Below are 20,263 nucleotides of genomic sequence, written 5' to 3' on the forward strand. Positions count from 1 at the left end.
CGAAGGAACAACTTGACCTGCACCGACTTGTGCCTGTGTGGGATAGACTGCGAAAATGACGTTGACTGTAATGCTGAAAATAAGACTCAGGACAGCTGTTGGAAAATGTTTGTCCAAAATATGACAGTGGCGTGCAGGCTCGCTTCTAATGATTTCCTTAGTCAACATAACTTAGCACTAGCATGTTATTGTTGAATGAAGTCTTATATCTCAACTAGTAAGTAGGCTAGTAATGTAACGAAATATAATTTCGGCGGCCATTTTGAAAACCAATATGGCGGATAATTGCAAAGTGGTTAACGCCAGGTATCTAGGTATGCTTCTAATGGATTTCTTGACCCTTAAAACATAGAATTAGCATGTTTGATAAAGTTTCTAAGTTTATTAGGAGCCGAGATATATCAAAATATATATTTTGCGGCAGCCATTTTGAAAATTCAAAATGGCGGCCAAGCGGACATCTCTGCAAATGTAATCAACGTTTTTCGGATTCCTCATGATCTAAGCTTTCCGAAGATGTATAGGTTTGCTAATCTCCAAAAAATTTAAACGAAACTTTTTTTTTTGACATAGTGAACCTGACTAATAGTACGACTACTGCAAAACGTGAATGTGTGGGGCTCTGTTGGTCTAAAGCATGTATAAAATAAGAATTACCGAAATGAAAAAGTAAACTTATTATTACTACAGTATCAGGTTTAGATCAAATAGGTTGAGCTTATTTTTATCAAACAGCATCTCAATTCAACTGAAATTGTAGCTTCGTAGGGCTACAATTTTAATAATTTTTTATTTGTCCTAATCTGGCTATAGCCATTTGCAGTGTAACAACAGTATCTCCCAAACAATACTGTAAGTTACCCTTAATTTATGGTTGAGGCAATGCCTACAAATTGCTGTTTATGTGACAGTGTCACTGTCAGAGACAAAGACCGTGTGCTATCTTTTCACGCTTTCCCACAAAACAAGGTGCTGAGAAGAAAATGGCCAAAGTTTTCTTCAAGTGTTCGAAAGTGGGATGGGCCATACAAAACTAGTCGTATATGTTCACTTCACTGACGGTGATTTTGTTATGGTGCTGCGATTGCCACAACTAGCACTCTAGGTGGTGCGTTTGCCACAAGTGCGAGTCTATGCCCCAGCCCAATGAATGTGTATGTTGCCATGAAGTGCCACAGACGAAAGAACTTTTGAAGAAAGACGCATCTAGTTGTGTTACAAATTTGACCGATTTTGAGGCACACTTACATCCTGCAGTTCTGAGGACTTTTTATGAGGAGCAGGAAGAACTGGGGGAAAACAATAAACCGAAAGGAGAAAACGGAAACCTATCAAACGAGTAAGGATGCTACATTAGGCTAAAAATACCCTAAACGCTAAAGAATGCGCACTAAAAGAAGTGATTTTATTTCCTTGCAGGCAGTAGGCTATCGGTTAGTTGCCTACAGGCATGTATTGGAGTGGATACTACAAGGTGATGCTCTAGGAAGCAACAATCGGATTGTGCTGACGTCATGTATTGTTTGGCGAATCAGAAACAATTTTCCAAGTCCAGATGGCCGTTACACAGGATTCCAATGGCCAACTGAAGGCACATTATAAGAGAGAGAGAACTTTTATTTATTTATGAATAGTGAATATGAATGATGATTCGTACGATTTCTTCATTTTTCACTTCAAGTATATTTTAGGTTTTGTAGGAACGTATCCAGTACAGTTTTGTTAAACTGCAAAAACAATAAATCTTTGAAAAAAGCAACCGCTTGTACCAACTCCGACCAAACTGTGATCCACCAATTACATCTACGAAAACGTTTGTTTTATCCGTCGCTAACGACGCCCACTTAGGATGACGTAACACCACCAAAGTCGTCCCAGAATAGTAAAATATGGAATTTCGCCGTGGTGGCGCTGCGGAGCAGTCGTTTGATATAAATTACGCCCTAACCAGTCGAGCTACGAGGTTAAGATTAAAAAGTTAGCTAAGCATAATTCTGCGCTAGGAAATGCTTAAAAAAGTTACTATACTTGGATCCAACCTGTCAGGGGCACTTTTATACATTTCACTTGCTTAATTTATGTATTTTTTGTAATATTAAAAAAGTTTGAATTTTGATAATTTTTATCAAAATTTTTAAGGGTATTTTAGATATAGTACTTGCTTGGTGCTTAACTAGAGAATCTATACAAAAACAATCTTTTCAGGCATCGTCATCCCCAGATAAGTGATCATGCAGTAGCTAAATGAGTGCATTTTAAAGCTTGTGAAAAATGCAGCGCTTAAGCCGGTTTGAATAAATATATACAGACACTACACATTATTTGCAAAGTTGAAAGAACATTATCATATTTCAGTCACATCTGATTGAATAAACCCTACAGAAAATATTCATATTGAACAACATTCTGTAAAGCAATATTATAAAATTGCGGCCTTACTTGTAAGACATTGATGTTCATATTGGTCAACGGTTCGCCATCCTTTGCTAAGCTTTCGTGGAAATTCTTTGTATGCTCGCTGCTCATCCGTATGTCAGTGAACATGCAGTGGAGCTTTGAGGTGAAGTCATATCCGCAAACATCCTTCAACCTGTTGATCATCTGTTCCTCCATCTCCATCACACAGCTTCCGTTGATGAGACGCTTGGCAAGCGCACGACTGTAAAACTGAAAGGAAAAGATTCCCTATTGAGTTTTTTTAAGCATTGTAGTTAAAGCATCATTTTCATCCTTTTAAACCAAAGCAGTATTTCTCCATGTCAGTTATGCATCACCTTTCTGAAAGGGTTAATTAGAAATTGAAAAATTGAAAGTCGAAAAACGGTCTTCAACAACTTCACTATTGTTGCTCGGTAGTCGAATGTAGCAAGAATTGACAGCGACATACACTTGTTTCACTCATGGGCTCATCAGTATCGCACCACTAACTCATGCCACAAAGTTCTTGATGACTGTTTTTGACAGTCAAATGAATTCCTACCCTTGTGGAAAGAAAACATCCAAACTAACTGTCGACAAGGATGTATGTACACTGTTTAGAAGGAGCGATCTTCCTGACGTCAGCACAAGGCTAAATGAGCGAAACATTTGTATGAGCAAAATATACTTATGTTTATGGAATGGTCTTGATGGTAACCGTGGATGCCACACTGGTACGGTCTGCTACTATTCGGAGACGGCCTACTTGGCAGAAAGCCTTTTTTGGAGAATTCTAAAATCTTACATCAGTATCTGTTTAGTGTTTATTCAAAGGAAGTAGCTTATAATAGAAGTTAATCAAAGTTTCAGCGAAAAAAATAATACAGTTGTTAAACGGCGTTTCGTGATTAATAGTGGCTAACCAAATGAAGTTTCAGCGAAAATGTCTCAACTAAAGTTGCTAGATATCGCTCTTCAGCAAGATATCAGCAAATTTAAATCTACCTCACTGAAACAATCACCTTCTCGTTTGCATGGGTATGGGAAGGTAAACACAAAAACCATCAACCCAAATACAAATTCTGTAATACACAGAAGCCGTCGCTGGATTTAAGAAATCACAAAATCGGTTTTCTCTGAAAAAGGCTGTCTCCGAATAGGGATTTCTCCAAATCGGATTCTCCGAAACGGGCCATTCCGCACACCGATTTGGTTACGAAACGCGATGCTCGCTGTTCTATAGTGAGTTGTCAGCCTTGCACTGACGCCAGGAAGATCGCTCCTTCAAATCAACTTCACTATTTGCAGATGTGCACATGCTGGTCATCAGCAAAATACAAAAGCTGAAGGGCTGGCTAAAATACACTAACTTTGTACATATATGTGAAATATTACATCAAACAACAAAGGAACACAGGCTATGGGCAGCTAATTCTTTGTTTTTAGATAAATCTAGAGTGAAATTTACAGAGAAAACTAGTTTCTGTAGTCAATGGTAATGCGGATAGTATGCGTCAGTTCATTTAGACAGGTGACCTTGAAGCCACTGAGTTATGAATTGATAGTATCGCTAGCAGCGGTGATGCTGGCCAGTAAACTAACCTTTTGGAATACGTCTTTGTCGTCAATATATCGGAACACAAGTATTGATGACTGTAGCTTCTCGTCGGCTTCTTCGCTCGAAAACTTCGAAGATTTTCGCAAAATGTTGTCACAGTATTTGCAGACCTGTGTTTGAAAACTTGTGTAGGCAGGGCCGGCAGGCTTATTACATAGCGAACTCTAGTGTATATTTAATAAATCGCTACGGCTTACCGCAGTAAGGAGTACAACTTAAACGAATTGACGTTTATAACTTAAATGAGTATTTTAAATGAGTTGACAAATTCAAACGTATGCTACAGCTCATGGCTCACTTTCCATTGTCAAAATTTGTTTCAGCAGCCTACCAGCGATACGGCAATATTGTGGCAAAAATGCAATAAAATAAATTCTGATGTATGTAAAAACAAAGTGATACAATGATACACGTAATTTACCGTCAATAGAAAATTTAACTAAGAGTAGGATAGCTTGCCATTTCATTCGATATGATCAGATCAAACCGACGCTTAATAGAAGTATAGGAGATCAGCCAACACGCATTATCACGCAAGTGTGGAGAGGTTAGACCTCGGATTTTGTTACAGTTGAGAAGTCGGACTCGAACAAACATGTGGCAGTGAAGGGGTGAGAATAATGGCAAATTTGTTAATTCTAGTGCTACATTTTATGGGACGGTATCAAAAAACGAATTTTTTGCTTGAAGGTTTATTAACTACTGTGCTTTGTCCTTCGCATTAGAGTCGCAAACACAGGAATTCATAGACAAACCTTACGGTTTTTATGTAAAAATTTGACTGATATAGTTATAACAATGGAGAGTATAAATGACAAGGTTTGACAGTGGCAAGTCTACTTGAACGCAGAAATCAGACGCCGCTGGCTGAGAAGTCGTGTTTTAAATTACAGGAAATGAAGGCTTTCATATCCGCCACACAATCGCCTTCTGCTATATATCAGCAAAATAAAATAATTTCTGTACCAGTTCTGCAGCTCTGCAAGGTTGTCCTGACTGGTGGTAATTGACTATCGACGCGCAAGCCCTATCCAAAGCATGAACAAACTGCTTCTCGCTGTGGAAAAGCTCTTTCACCAGGTCGGAGAAACGCTTGTGGACTTCTAAAACAGTTTCAACGAATTGCAAGGGTACCTGCAATAATATAAAAAAGTTGGACATATGTACCCTCGTCAAGCAAATTAGTCTATTTCATATTGTTCAACCGTCTGTAGAGAGGTTGGCTGAATATATCAAACATGATTTGCTAAGTGGGAATATGTCGACGCATGTTTGTATAGTGTACCAGTACCAACTGTATCATTATGTCATTTTATTTGTTGAGCATAACAACTGTTAAATATCTATCAAACTGTAGGGATTTTACCGGGATTTACAAAACAACTTTGTGATTTACAAATCACCATAGAGTGCGGGGCGTTATCGATAACAAAAATGAAGGTGCAGGCAGTTGATTAATGATCCATTTACACGATACTTTACAATGAAACTGAACTAAATTGTCTCATCGTAAAAGCGTGTTCGCAAATTATTATTGAAACCTTTATTGAGTCGTAGTTTAACGCGTCTTGTGCATATCATTTGAATTTTCTGCACACGCTTCACTCTCTGCAAACTTACGTTCATGCCACCAATTCCTTTCACAAGTTCCAAACCAGTTTCCTTGATATGAGCTTCAAGTTCCATTATCAAGTGGCCCAATCCATCAGGCGCAGATTTAAGTAACAAATGCATGTGAAGCAAATCTGTATAATCATTACAAATTTTACAATGTTTGTAATTTTCCCAATTCGTTCTTTAATTTCCATTATTAAAAATATAGCAAAGAAACCGAACAAAGTCTTCAGAAACATTTGTTTGGGCAGCAATGCTTGTCAACCTCTGTAAAAGATCTCCACGATAGATCATGTCACAGCATGTAAGTCAAGCGGGTCTGCTACGGTACTATTCGGTGAGTCCGATTCGGTGAGTTCCCTATTCGGTGAGAGCCTTTTTCGGTGAGTTCTCTATTCGGTGAGAGCCTTTTTCGGAGAGTTCCCTATTCGGTGATTTTTTGAATTTTTGTTTTGAAAATTTTCGGGTACCGTAGCCTAATTATCATTGCCGCTTTTACATCGTTTTAACGTCGCTAAACGTTGAAATAAGACCCTAACCTTAACCCCTAACCCTAAAACGGCAATGATAATTAGGCTACGGTACCCAATAATTAAAAAAAAAATCAAAAAATCATTGAATAGGGAACTCTCCGAAAAAGGCTCTCACCGAATAGGGAACTCACCAAATCGGACTCACCGAAACGGGCCATTCCGAAGTCAAGCACTAGAAGAATGTGGAGCTGTAACGATTAAAACATAGAAAAAGCCTTTATTCAATCAAATTTTACTTTTTAAATCATTACTTGAAAAAGGTGTAAAATTGGACTGGGGCGTGGAAACTGAAAAGGTGGTATGCTCGTCATATTCTGGTACACTGATTCATAAAATAAGTTTGCCTTTTTTTCTTCAAGTGATTTCAGAATTTACTGCAGGATCCCAATAAAATTACACATATCAAAAATCAACCCCAATTCCCGTTCTATTCGAGGTAAACTTGTGTTTACTCTGCTATACCAGACTTTGTGCTAAAAACTTGATGGGGCCCGGTGTTCACAAGCTTAAGCCACCCAACTTTCGCTCACATCTACGTCTACGCCGGTTCAAGGTATACTATACGAGATCCACCACTCATGTGCTGATGATCTTGACAGATTTTAAACAGTTTGTAATAGATGATTTAACATACTAACAACTTTAATGGTGTCGTTTACCATTTCTCGAGTCGTTTCTGATCATGTCACGACAGCCAGCTTGTAAAAATTGCACGTGGTCAAATATAACGCGTTGTTGGCATTCTGTGGTGGCTTTCTTGTACGAGGATTGATGGAGAAACTTCCTACTTCTGATCTCTTCGTCAGTTAACAAACTCAAAATCTGCAAGATGAAAATAGCAGTTTCTTGTTAATGGCAACTTCTTAACAATGAGTAATGAAAACGAGGAACGAATTCAAGATAGCCTGATCAATTCCACATAAACTACGGTACTCCAACTACGGTCATCTATAACATAAACTACGGTCATCCCTGTTTCCTGAATTGCAAGGACTGATTTTTTTGAAATGTCTGCAAATGATCAGCAGAATACTGATGCCTAAATTTCACATTTATGTGTGTCCCAGCAACACACTATTAAGGTTTAGATTACACGTATCAGGCCGAAAACTGAGCACACTTGCTGATACACTAGTATAATAAAATTATAATCATGCAATTGTTAATATTTGTGCAAATTATATACGGTATGTGTTGGACTGTTGTTATAAATTGTATTTGCAATCTAATGCTTACCATTTTCATGTACTCAGAGCAGGTCGTGTCCACACGAAGAGTGCTGGCTTTGTCGCGATAAAATTGATTAGTTTCTTCAAGAAATCGTTTCTCAAATACATCTTGATAAAACTGTAATTGACGTTCAATTTACGTCAGAGAACAATGCCAGGACAGCAGTGACATTTGAAATAAACACGTCTTGAACCAACGACGTTTACCACGGTACATTGCCATTAGTACACTGACGAAAATCAAATAAAATAAAAAAAAAACTTGAAGTTTGTAAAGCGTATTTCATACGTTCAATGGCCAAAAGTGAGAAAACCTTTTTCTTCCAGTACATACAGTATAGAACAGATCCTTACAGCTGAAATGAAGTGCTCAACCTGACGTAGAACGGGAAGATACCACGGATCATACTTGCAACAAGTTTGCCTCAAGTTAAAGATGTTACAGTTAGTGTGCAAATTAATTGGAACAAACCGAGAAATACCACACATTTTGAAAGAATGAAATTTAATATGTAAAAACATTTTATATTGCAAACAATAGTTTCAATAGCTAATATGTCCTCCTTTAGCTTGAATGAGCATGGAAATCCGCTTTGGCATGAAATCAACAAGGTTTGAGCAGATGTTTTTGATTTCGTCATCATGATGCCAAATTCGTATTATTGCGGCGTCTATCAGTTAGGTTTTAGTGGAGCAATCAGACTTTTGAAGACGTTTTTTAATGATAGCCCACAATTTTTCAATCGGGTTCAGGTCAGGAGAATTGTCGGGCCATCCTAAAACATTCAATTTGGTTGTTTTAAAAAAATTTGCATTGCTTTTGACGTGTGGCAGGGTGCAAGATCCTGTTGGAAAATACCCCTTCCATCTGGGAATGCTTCTTTCATCGTTGGAAGCAAGTTCTTCTTTAAAATTTCTTCATATTTAACAGAATTCATCATCCCTTCAACCGGACATAATCTTCTAGTGCCTTTGAATGTAAAACAACCCCAAAACATCTTCTTTGGGGGATGTTTCGGAGCTTGGTCAATGTGTGAAGCATTTAAGGGTTCACCTGCACTTCGCCTCACATATTGCGATCTGTAGCCAACTAGCCATGCACTTCAAAATGGCTTTCATCTGAAAAAATAACTTTGCGCCACTCTTTCCCCCATTTTTTATACTTTTTGACCCATGCCAGTCCGGAATGGCCCGTTTCGGTGAGTCCGATTCGGTGAGTCCGATTCGGTGAGTCCGATTCGGTGAGTCCAATTCGGTTAGTCCGATTCGGTGAGTCCGATCCCTTAACGGGGGATTTTTTCAATTTTTTTTTTAAATTTTTGGGTACCGTAGCCTAATTATCATTGCCGTTTTAGGGTTAGGGGTTAGGAGTTAGGGGTTAGAAGTTAGAAACTCACCGAATCAGACTCACCGAATTGGACTCACCGAATCGGACTCACCGAATAGTAGCAGACCCATGCCAGTCGCTTCTTCTTCATAGCAGTTGTTAGCAACTGCTTCTTTTGAAGTCTTCTGGCTTTCCTTCCTGCTTGAAGAAGTCTTCTTCTTATTGTTGATGAGTCAACGTTGACTCCTGCGGATGCCAAATCCCGACAGAGTTTCCAGTTTTCTTTTTAAATTTGAAGAACCAACACAAAGGGATCTTGTGAGAAAAAGTCGCCGGGAAACGACTAGATAATTGGCAGTTATTGACAAATACATGAAAGGGACTCAAAATATGTGAAAATTTCTCTTTGTCCCAATAAATTTGCACACTACTGTACTTTATTAGCAAGTTTTACATAAAATTATCATAATATGTGGCATAAAAATTGGTGTTCAATGGATCTCCTTATTTTTACATGTGAGTTTACAACAATATTACAAACTCACCGTAAGTGCATTTTTCTTTTTGTACTCATTAACAGTAACAAAAGATTCAACTACAATCAAGGAGTCTGTATCATTGGCTGGCTGTTGGTTCCTATCCTTATGTATTTCCTCCAACACTGTCGAAACCAGCCTATTTTCTAAAGGGTGAATTATGTTGTCTTTCCATGTTTCCAGGGCGAGCTGAAGAGAAGCAATCTCATGAATAAACAAAGCAAAGAAAAAATACATTAACAAAATGATTTGCCATTGTTAGGTACTGGCACACACACTCCGCATTGCGTGGAGCGCGCTCATTGTTTTGTAGCGCGTGCATGAAATCGGATTACCACGGTAATTAAGAGGCGGTACGGTAAGATCCGGGATAAGATAAAGCAAAATAATCGATTTTGGGTACCTTGCAAAAAATGAAATATCAAGTTAAACATACCAAATGTCAGAAAGAATATTGACATTTCAAACTTATAGACAAATGATCTTTCTACACATTAGTACAAATTCTGTTCAAAACAATTCAGTAGATCACACGTAACAGCTGGTTGAATTTGATCCAAAAATGAGTCCACACTGTTTGGGGTCATTCCATGTCAAATCACCCAATGGGTTAAACACCACCTTCTCCGATTTTGATGAAATTTGGCACGTTTGTTGCATATGGGCAGAAACCCCCAAATATTAAATTTTATCGCGATCGGACCATTCGTTCTGGAGATATTGACCTTTGAACTTTTGACCTTTTGACGAGGCGCCAAATTATAAAATTCAATATCTCATTAACCACTTGACCAATACCCATGTGTGAGGTATCATATTAAAGGGAATTGACTCAGGAATTCATTTTTGACAATAAAATCTGAATTTAACTTTGTTTAGAAGTAATGACCTTTTCACCTATATTTTGACCTTGAATTTCACCCTGTGGAACAAGTTCGATTTTTATTTTGAAACACCCAAATTGTAGTCAAGGTAATGGACTTTTACTTCTGTAAAAATCAGAACACTATTATTTTTCGTTTTTGAGATATGTGGATGTAAAAATTCTGTATTCGGTGAAAAAAAATTTTTTTTTGCCACAAGTGCGAAATTTTTTGCAAAACGATCAGATCAACCATTTTTAAAATTAATTATATATAGTACTACTTTAATTATGGAGAAATATCACTGGAAAAGGTTTATTTGGAAGAAACTGTTGTTAAGCATGCTGTTCGCTCTGCAACATAACGTTAGGGCCAATTCACATGATACGTGTGGTGCAATCATGCGATTTAGCATTTGAAGTCCTTTATTTTTTATAAGTTGTGATTATTTAGCAAATATTTTCAATATCTTCATTTTTCAGGTGTTAATTTTTACTAATTTGATAGCAGTACCAATATAAGCTAAAAGTAAATTTAGATTTAAGATGGTAAAGAATTGTAGTTTTAACAGTAAAGATAGTCCGTGTCATCAGAACACTCACACAGAAAAAAAGACCATGCGAAATGTGGAAGACGATGAACTTCAATTGTTGGCATTAAGAACCAAAATATCTGAAGCTGATATTGAAACCATATGTTGCCATCACGATCAACTGCTTATAAAGAAGTTTTCAACACTGAAGAGGAAATGTTGTGATCCTTATTCAAGCCACAGCAAAATCAGAAGAAAGTCATTGCAAGTTGTGACTGCTGTTGCATATGGCAGCCTAATGAATCCACCAGAATGTGTTATACCAGGAGAGAAGGTGTGTTGTGCATGCATGATAAAATTAAAACAAACACCTGATGAAACTAGCACTCCATCAGCGGCAACATGTTCAGATCCAACACAAATGCATGATGATGAATCAGTTGACACCGAAAGCAGTGAGCTTATGAGTACAACAGAGTTTAGTTCACCAGAAAAAAACACTTCTTTAACTAACATAAATGCTGCATTAGTTCGGCTCGATGAAACACCCGTCAAAACCGGAGGCTTGGCACCATCAAGCAAAAAATCAAAAGGAAAACAGAAGCTAAAAAGAGGAACAATCAAACTAAGGCGTGGTCTGGAAAAGCTCTATGAAACTCAACTGGAATCATCAGAATCAGAGACTGATAATGAAAACCACGATCTTGAACTATACAATTCTATGTTCAATGAGCTGAAAAATAGATTCAAACAAAGTAATTCCTATGCTGAACGTGTTCAAATACTGACTCTCTCTCCGTTCACCATTGAGCGCACAATGCAACTATTTGAAGCAACAAACTACATGGTTAAAAAGAGCAGGACTGTCAAAAAGGAAAAAGGAATATTAGGCCAATGTGACAAAAAGAAGGGAAAAGCTATGGATTTGACACTGCGGGATAAAATACTACATTTTTATGAAAATGATGACAACAGCCGTATGTGTCCAGGAGCGAAGGAGAAAGTAAGTGTTCGTAACAAAAATGGGGAAAAAGAAGAACACCAGAAACGTTTGGTTCTATGTAATTTGAAGGAGCTACATGCAGCTTTTAATGCGACTCAAATGCAGTTTGGTTTGAGCAAAGTAGGGTTTTCTACATTTGCGACTCTTCGACCAAAATGGTGCGTATTAGCTGGAACTTCAGGGACACACTCTGTGTGCGTGTGTAGGATACATCAAAATCCAAAACTCATGGTGGAATCATTCAGTTTCACAACAAATCAATTAATGGCAAGTTGTGTTTGTTCCACTGAAAATGAAGCGTGCATGATGGGCTATTGTAAGAGTTGCCCTAGCAAACAGGGAACTATCGATTTTTTGCAAAATTGTGGTGAATTAGCAGATCTGGATGATATAGGTTATAAGCAATGGGTGAGTGTTGATCGTACTCAATTAATCACCATTGTAGAACCAAAAGAAGAATTTGTAGATACATTGAGTAATCAGATTTCAAAACTTACACGTCACAGCTATATTGCTAAATCTCAAAAAGGTTACATGAACAATCTCAAATCTACTATGACGCCCATGAAAGAAGCTGTTGTACAAGGTGATTTTGCAGAAAACTATTCCTTTGTTATCCAAGACGAGATTCAAAGTTACCATTGGGAAAACTCACAAGCTACTCTCCACCCCTTTGTTGCATACTACCGCTCTGACGATGAAAGCCTTGAACACCTTAACATGTGTGTTATCAGTAACTGCAAGGAACACAACACTGTGGTAGTCCACACCTTTCTAAAGCATGTAATCCCCTATCTGAAACTTAAACTTCCACAAGTTGAAAAAATTCACTACTTTACAGACGGGTGCAGTGGTCAATACAAGAATAAATACAATTTTATCAATTTGTGTTACCACCAAGCAGACTTTGACCTAGAGTGCGAATGGAACTTTTTTGCAACCTCGCATGGCAAGAGTGCCTGCGATGGCATTGGAGGTACAGTCAAAAGGCTTGTTCGTAAAGCAAGCCTCCAAAGACCCTCCACTGATCATATTTTAACCACCACATCAATGTTCGAATGGTGCCTCCACAACATTTCTGGCATTTATTTTTTCCATGTTGACATGGCTGAAGTAGCTATTTCAGAAGAGGAATTGCGACCTAGATTTGAGTGTGCGAAAACTATTCCAGGTACACTCCAATACCATCGCTTTGTTCCTGCAACAAGTGCAACTCTTAAAGCATTTAAAACCAGCTCTCAAACTACTCCTCCTAAGCTGGTTCCGATTTCAGATGTTGAACCTATGGTTTGCAGTGATGAAATATTGCAGGTTCCTTTCATAATAAAGGAACAAACTTATGTGTGTTGCATGTATGATGAGTTTCCCTGGATAGGAATGGTGGAGAAGGTATCTGAAGAGTTTGGTGATTTCCTAATCATTTTTATGCATCCACACGGACCATCTACTCAGTTCCGGTGGCCATTACAAGTAGATCGATGTTGGCTACCAGAAAAAGATATTCTGTGCATAGTTAATACCCCATCTTTGACTTCTTCATCATCGCGCAACTACATGCTGAGCAGATATGATCTACTGCAAATATCCAAAGTTTGCCCAAATTGGTCCCTTAATTCCTCCATTGCAGAAGAGTAAAAGTAAAACTGTTTTTTCAGTAACCACTTACCACTTTCTCAAATTGGTTAAAATGATCATCAACTCTTGTGCTCACTATCTAATGTCTTGCTGGATATTTTACCCATAGTAACCTTGTACCGTCCATTACTATCATTGAAATCAGAAAAATAACATTTTTGTCATTGTGTTAATTGCAATTTTTCTTTGTCTTGAAAATATGCATGCTAATTATAGCTCATGCATTTTTTCATAATTTGAGCATTGTATTTGTACCAAATATTGCAGGTAAATAGCGAAGTCAAAAAACAACAATAACGTTTAAAAACACATTTGTAACTTAGATTAACATTCAAACATACTAAATTAATAATTAGTATAAGTCTGTAAATTAGTCAGGAAGGTCGTAAATATCACAAAACATCTCAAATTTGAAAAATTCTCAACTATTCTTCAAGCACTGTAATTCAGCCTATTAATTCTGTACTTAAGATGTATGATATTACACGGTTGTGTCATATCATTGTGAATTTATGCATATCAAGCAATTGGAAAACTCCTACATGGATGCAGATTCATCCAATATAATTATATACTGCCGCTGTTGCGTTATCATGCAGGAGAATAATGATAAAACATCAAAGATCAATGCTCTTTTCTGATGTATTTATTGTGAAACTATTTTGTGATTCAGTCCTGAAGTTTAGACTTCAAGTTAGCAATCATTCAGATACCATATTTGAGTTTGCAAAAAATTTTACCGAAAAAAAATTTTTTTTCGACAAATACAGAATTTTTACATCCACATATCTCAAAAACGAAAAATAATAGTGTTTTGATTTTTACAGAAGTAAAAGTCCATTACCTTGACTACAATTTGGGTGTTTCAAAATAAAAATCGAACTTGTTCCACAGGGTGAAATTCAAGGTCAAAATATAGGTGAAAAGGTCATTACTTCTAAACAAAGTTAAATTCAGATTTTATTGTCAAAAATGAATTCCTGAGTCAATTCCCTTTAATATGATACCTCACACATGGGTATTGGTCAAGTGGTTAATGAGATATTGAATTTTATAATTTGGCGCCTCGTCGAAAAGGTCAAAAGTTCAAAGGTCAATATCTCCAGAACGAATGGTCCGATCGCGACAAAATTTAATATTTGGGGGTTTCTGCCCATATGCAACAAACGTGCCAAATTTCATCAAAATCGGAGAAGGTGGTGTTTAAAATTTCAATTTTTTTGGGTGATTTGACATGGAATGACCCTTTGAGCAATTAACTTGGGAAAAAAGGTTGATATGCAAAAGGTTAATCAGGAGAGTGATCAACTAAGTTATAACATAGTTTCAATATATTACCTTCAAAAATGTTTCATGATTAAAATAGAATTTTCTGTATACAGACAACATCAAAAGCATATCGTTTAGTGTTTATTTAGAAAATTATAGGGATTATTTAGGCGAGTGATATACATTCTAACAAGTCATTTGCAAGTTAAAACATAGTTTTATAAAGCCAATTGTTTTCAATAGACGTGAAGTGTCGCATTTTGCACCTTCATTAAGGTAATAACAATGCCAAGGCCCAGATAACACTGTCTTAATATAAACTAATGTTAAGTAAAAAAAAAACAATAGGAGCAGTTTTAAAGGGGTGTGAAATGTCGCAATTCGCACATATATAAATTAGCGTTTTGTAACGTACTTAAGGTAACAACAACACAAGCTCATTAACATCAATGCTCATTAAACACCAAACCCATAATTGTTGCTAGATGTAGGCTACCCTTTAAGATAACAGCTAATTCACATTCTAATTCACATTTACCTCACTGTGAAGCTATTACATAACAACAGTGGCGTATCCTGGTTGATTGAGCAAGGGAAGCAATAAAACTCGTAGGGGATCAGAGCGTGCCGAAGGCACATGTTTTCTCGAGGGGTCCGGGGGCATGCCCCCCCGGAAATTTTTTTGCAAAATTACACTCAAATAATGGATTATAGTGCTTTCTGGAAACACTTTTAGGGTAATATTTGTATAAAATTTATAAGCAGATAAACAGCTATTAACTTATTAAAGGTAGCTCTTACACACGAACGAGCAAAAAATGCGGCTAAAATTGGAAAACACCAAAAATTCAGCTACAGCTACCTACTGCTGTAGTAGCTTAAGCCAGAATTCATTTCAGTCAAGTTTAGCCTAGACCTCACATATCCTGTTTATGCCTAAGTCTATCCAGCCAGGATAGCAACGTAAAGCCAACATTTGGCTCAAACTTTTGCTTACTAGGCCGATATTATAACCATAACAGCGCTTTAAATTTTTTCATTTTTAGCCCACGGGAGCAATATCCAACAGAGCAGAGTTGCCAGACTATGATAAGGTCTAAAAACTAAAATAATACAAAAAAAGGCCAAAAACAAGGAAAATATTAGACAAAAAAGCCAAATGGTTATATTTACCTGTTTCTATTAAAAATAATAAAATGTACATATAAATTGTAGCAAAAATAATTCTGCAAGTATCCCCCGAAAAATAGCAAGTATAAAAGGACTGTAATGGATGAGTTTTAATCCGCCACATTACGAGTATTAAACAAGTATAGAACATATATTGAACAATGGTGAACATGGTTTCATCTGGTAAGGTTACAATATTTGAGAAATATTGATTATTATAAATTTTGAAGAATTAATTTAAAAAAAGCCTAATTTGAGGAATTTGGCCAATCTGGTAACCCTGCGACAGGGAAGCGATTGAAAAATTGCTTCCGTGGATTAGTTAAAAGAAACGTAACTCGCGCAAACTTTGCTCTGCTTGTTTTCCTTAGTCTCTCACTTGTTTCTTAGTGTAGCAAAAACGAGAGCAAGGGAAGCGATACGAATCTTCGCTTCCGTAAGCTTCCAACTTTTTTAAAATTAAAACCGAGCTAAAATTACACGGGGACATGAGTTCGAAACCGTTCTAATTTGTATTCAGGTAAAGAAATCACGAAACCGTTTTATTGAAAAATATAATTTTCTCTTTTTTCAATTTTGACAGGGGAAGCAATGCTTCCCTTGAGGATACGTCCCTGCATAACAAACTGTTTCATTTCCATGGGTATGGGAAGTTAAACATGAAAACCGCCTAGGCCTACCCAAAGGATCCCTACAAAATTTCTAAATAAACAAAAACAGTCGCGGTATTTTCAAGAATGTCTGCAAAAATCAGATGTCTTTGAATCGGCTACAACGAATTGTCGCAAATCAACTAATTGTATTACTTACAATACTGCATATTGGTGAAACTGGTACCCGGTCATTTGGTCGACAGAAGGTTTGGTCGACAGACATTTGGTCGACAGGACGTTTGGTCGACAGGACGTTAGGTCGACAGAACGATTTATTTTAGGGTTAGGGTTAGTTAACTAACCATAACCCTAATCTAACCCTGACTCTAACCCTAACCCTAACCCAAAAATGAATCGTTCTGTCGACCTAACGTCCTGTCGACCAAACGTCCTGTCGACCAAATGTCTGTCGACCAAACGACCGTGCACCGTTAAACTGGTCCTGTTGGCATGTAGCTCAATCATGAGGTAAAGTTAAGAATTCTCAGATAGTTTATTAAATATTAAAGTACAAAGCTTACTTCTCCGATTTCCAACATCTGTTCTTGGTTGTCTAATGGAAAACCATACTCAATATCAGCGTCACTTCGCCGTGATTTCCGAATGTATTGTTGGTTGAAATGGTGAAAAAGTAAATCTAGGTACTTTGCGCCTTGTTTGTACGTTAACCAATACCTGTACATGTAATAGCAACAGTTAGAATGATGCAAGCAAATTTGTGATACCGCTATTGTGCGTTGTGAAGAGGATATCACACGAAAACAGGGATTAGACTTATAAATGTGCTATTATAGGCCAGAAGAAAATTACCCATGCATCATGATTGGTTATACTGTAGTGTATATCTTGATGGATTGGATGCATTATATTTCATTCATAAAGAGATGTGTTTAACATGAAAAAGTACTAACAATAAAAATAAAATATTACATCTGTTTCTTTGAACTATGAAGATAATATTCCACTGAGAACCCATGGTTGTACAATCTTTATTACTAATGCCATGATGAAGTCTTAAGCTATCATTGCAAACTCGACGAAACGTATTAAACAGTAGCAGAATCAAACTAGATAAAAACTTATCGACTGTATAAGTGTTTTGCTAATACAATAATACAGATCTACTTTATGTAGAAAGAAGTGTTCTTTCTGGCACTTGGCAGTCAGCAGAAGGCTGAGTACTCACTAGAACAGCGAGTAATTGTGATTTGTTAAACATAACGATGTAGCTTCCTCGCTACCCATTAAGACTATCCAATCAACTATATGTTTCTCGCTAGCAGATTGTAGCAAGAATTGAAAGCCATAGTCATTAGACACGTGTTTTGCTCGTTAGGTTGGGCTCATCAGTATCGCACCACGATAAACATGCAATTGGCCGGTAAAGGCGGCAGCATAAATTAGTGGTGCAATACTATGCAGCCCAGACAAATGGGCGAAATAGTGCTGTCAATTCTTGCTACAATCGGCTGCCGAAAAACACACATGTAGCGTACTTTAATAGTAAAATTACTTGCAAATAAATTCACTTTGGTTAGAAAACTTACTTGGAGTATAGGGAAATAAAATTAGCATCGGCTTGACTAACTTCCTACAACAACAAAAATATATATTTGAAATTATTATGTCAGCTTACCACTGTTTTAGTATGCTGCACGACATTATGAAGCGGTCCGAATGTCGTGAGAAACAGTTATTTCTTGTGTCTGATGTATCGATTGCACTATTCAGAGATATCGATAGCATCATTTCTAAGTGACACGAGTTACGCTGGTTGGTGTCATTGCCAAAGTTTCCGTTTTGTTGCTTACATTTTTGTTGTGGCAAGTAGTATCATTTGCTTTGATGGCCAGAAATAAACTGAACAGGTGCCAAAAACCAGAAGCATTGAGCTTTTGTTCATTATGTGATTCAATTTAGTCCATTTTGTAATGTTTGAAGTCCAAAACATTCTTGGTCTGCCTTTGCTACTTTTGTCAATTACTTTTGTAGGAAAACGTATTTTTCTGGCATTGTGTGTCCAAAATGTTTCAATGTTTTTCTATTGACTAGTTGCAACAGATTTTGTTTTTACTGAATTTTGATAAAGATTTATCACTAGTGTTCTTTTGCTACCACGAAATTTTAAGCATTTGACTAAAAGTCTAGAGCAGTGGTTCCCAACCTTTTTTTAGTCACAGACCCTTTATTATAATATATAGAAAAAACTAAGCTGGCTAAGTGATACGCTACCGAAGGTTTAATGCTAGGTGGCCTAGCAATCGTCAGGCGCAACACTTATTCAAAGAGAATAATATTAGACGACTCAGCTTTTCCATAATAGAATAAGTTTTGCACCTGACGATTATTAGGCCACCTAGCATTTGTAACCTTAGACAGCGCATGACTTAGCCAGTTTACTTTTTTGTATCTATTAGCTCTGCTAGCTGCTATGAGCCCTTTTTTGCATATGGGTAAGTCTTTGTCAACTTGACCAGAAAAAAGGGAAAATGTAACCCATGGTGTCAGATTTTGATGAAACTTAGACACTTTGCAGAGCAAGTCATTCTGAGAAAAATGATACCAATCTCAGCAAAATCGGCTCAGCGGTTTTCGGGATATGGCCATTTGAAAATGAGGTGTTTTTGCGTTCGCTCAAGCATGAAATTAGTGAAAAGTTGGTACAACAAATTTTAAACGTAAATAAAACATACACCATTAATGTTACAAACTTCAAATTTTGTGAGAACTTAAGTTTGGTTGAAGTCAACACATTTACAAACTTTTAACAATTTTGGTCATGGTTGAATGATTTTGAAGACAAGTTAATATTGTTGTGGAATTGAAATCAATCAACCGTGACGTAACTTCCAAGCACTATACTGAAAAAGGCCCCTCTTCAATTTTTTTGAGTAATACATCATATGAAAGGTCTTAACTTCCCCTATACAGTGAAACAAAAATATCTTTGTGTATTTGAGAAAATCTAGGTGTAGTAAGTCGAAATGTACCATACACACAAAGTGGCTAAATTGATTGTTTTTATAATTGTTCAACAGTGCTTTGCTTCCCTTTTTTCCAATTATGCACAAAATATATACATTAGTAGACATAATAGGTAAGTTGAAAGCTTTGAATATCTTGCTTAGTCAATTAACCATACTAATTACTATGACTACTGAAAATCAAAGCAAAGATTATTGAAATTCAATGTGTAAAATGTTTCACTTGAAATTGGTTTTTAATGATTGTATGGTTTAATGCTAGAAGGAAATAAAACCAAGAATACTAATAGAGAAGTGGCTCTTTTTACCTGGTCCAAAGATGCAATTTAATCAACAAAAAAGGTTATCGTGCTTTGAGAAATTTTGAGAAAAACATAACGATATATCACAAAATTCGTCAGCAAAAGCCAAAGGATAATTATATTGAACTCTCATTGCAGTTTTGAACCATGATAACTTTTGGGCTGCTTTTCAATTTATATTCCCAATTTAAATAATTGGTTAAACTGGATATTAATGTATATATAATATATTCCAAAGCATATGTGTGAAAGAAATTAATTATTTATCAGCTGATCTCCAATGAGTTTGAATTTGTTGCTAACATTGCATGGAAAATTGATATTGGTCTTGAGTAGTTGCAAGGGTTGGACTGTCTACAACACACAAAACATGTTCAAAAGGAATCCAACATTCGTCTTTGTTTCTTGGCCAATGAAAAGATGGAGACAGTCCATTAGGGTGCAGAAAATTTACAAAGATGTCACCATTTTCTGTGTCAACTACCAAAGTTACTCCAACATAACCACTTTCCATCATACATGGCTGCTACAAAGTTACCTTGATTGATGCTTTTGTTGCTGTACTTGGTATCAAAGT

General features: G+C 36.7%; 1 protein-coding gene across 2 annotated transcripts in view; it reads right to left on the reverse strand.

Annotated features, from left to right (window-relative positions):
* The window catches only part of LOC145770230 (cullin-2-like), a 49,055-nt gene that overhangs the window by 10,591 nt on the left and 18,201 nt on the right, over nucleotides 1-20,263 (reverse strand). Inside the window, exons 3-11 of one of the 2 annotated variants that reach the window (XM_082581826.1) lie at nucleotides 17,948-17,991; nucleotides 16,922-17,075; nucleotides 9,285-9,464; nucleotides 7,420-7,530; nucleotides 6,843-7,005; nucleotides 5,657-5,781; nucleotides 5,003-5,170; nucleotides 4,021-4,146; nucleotides 2,440-2,667 (exon numbers count right to left, since the gene is read on the reverse strand). In XM_082581826.1, the coding sequence (XP_082437952.1) occupies nucleotides 2,440-2,667; nucleotides 4,021-4,146; nucleotides 5,003-5,170; nucleotides 5,657-5,781; nucleotides 6,843-7,005; nucleotides 7,420-7,530; nucleotides 9,285-9,464; nucleotides 16,922-17,075; nucleotides 17,948-17,991 (1,299 nt within the window). Of the gene's footprint in view, nucleotides 1-2,439; nucleotides 2,668-4,020; nucleotides 4,147-5,002; nucleotides 5,171-5,641; nucleotides 5,782-6,842; nucleotides 7,006-7,419; nucleotides 7,531-9,284; nucleotides 9,465-16,921; nucleotides 17,076-17,947; nucleotides 17,992-20,263 lie in introns of both variants that reach the window. The other variant, XM_082581827.1, reaches the window with a different exon arrangement.

The sequence above is a fragment of the Aplidium turbinatum genome, chromosome 5, assembly GCF_918807975.1.
Source record: "Aplidium turbinatum chromosome 5, kaAplTurb1.1, whole genome shotgun sequence".
Classification (NCBI taxonomy): Eukaryota; Metazoa; Chordata; class Ascidiacea; order Aplousobranchia; family Polyclinidae; genus Aplidium; species Aplidium turbinatum.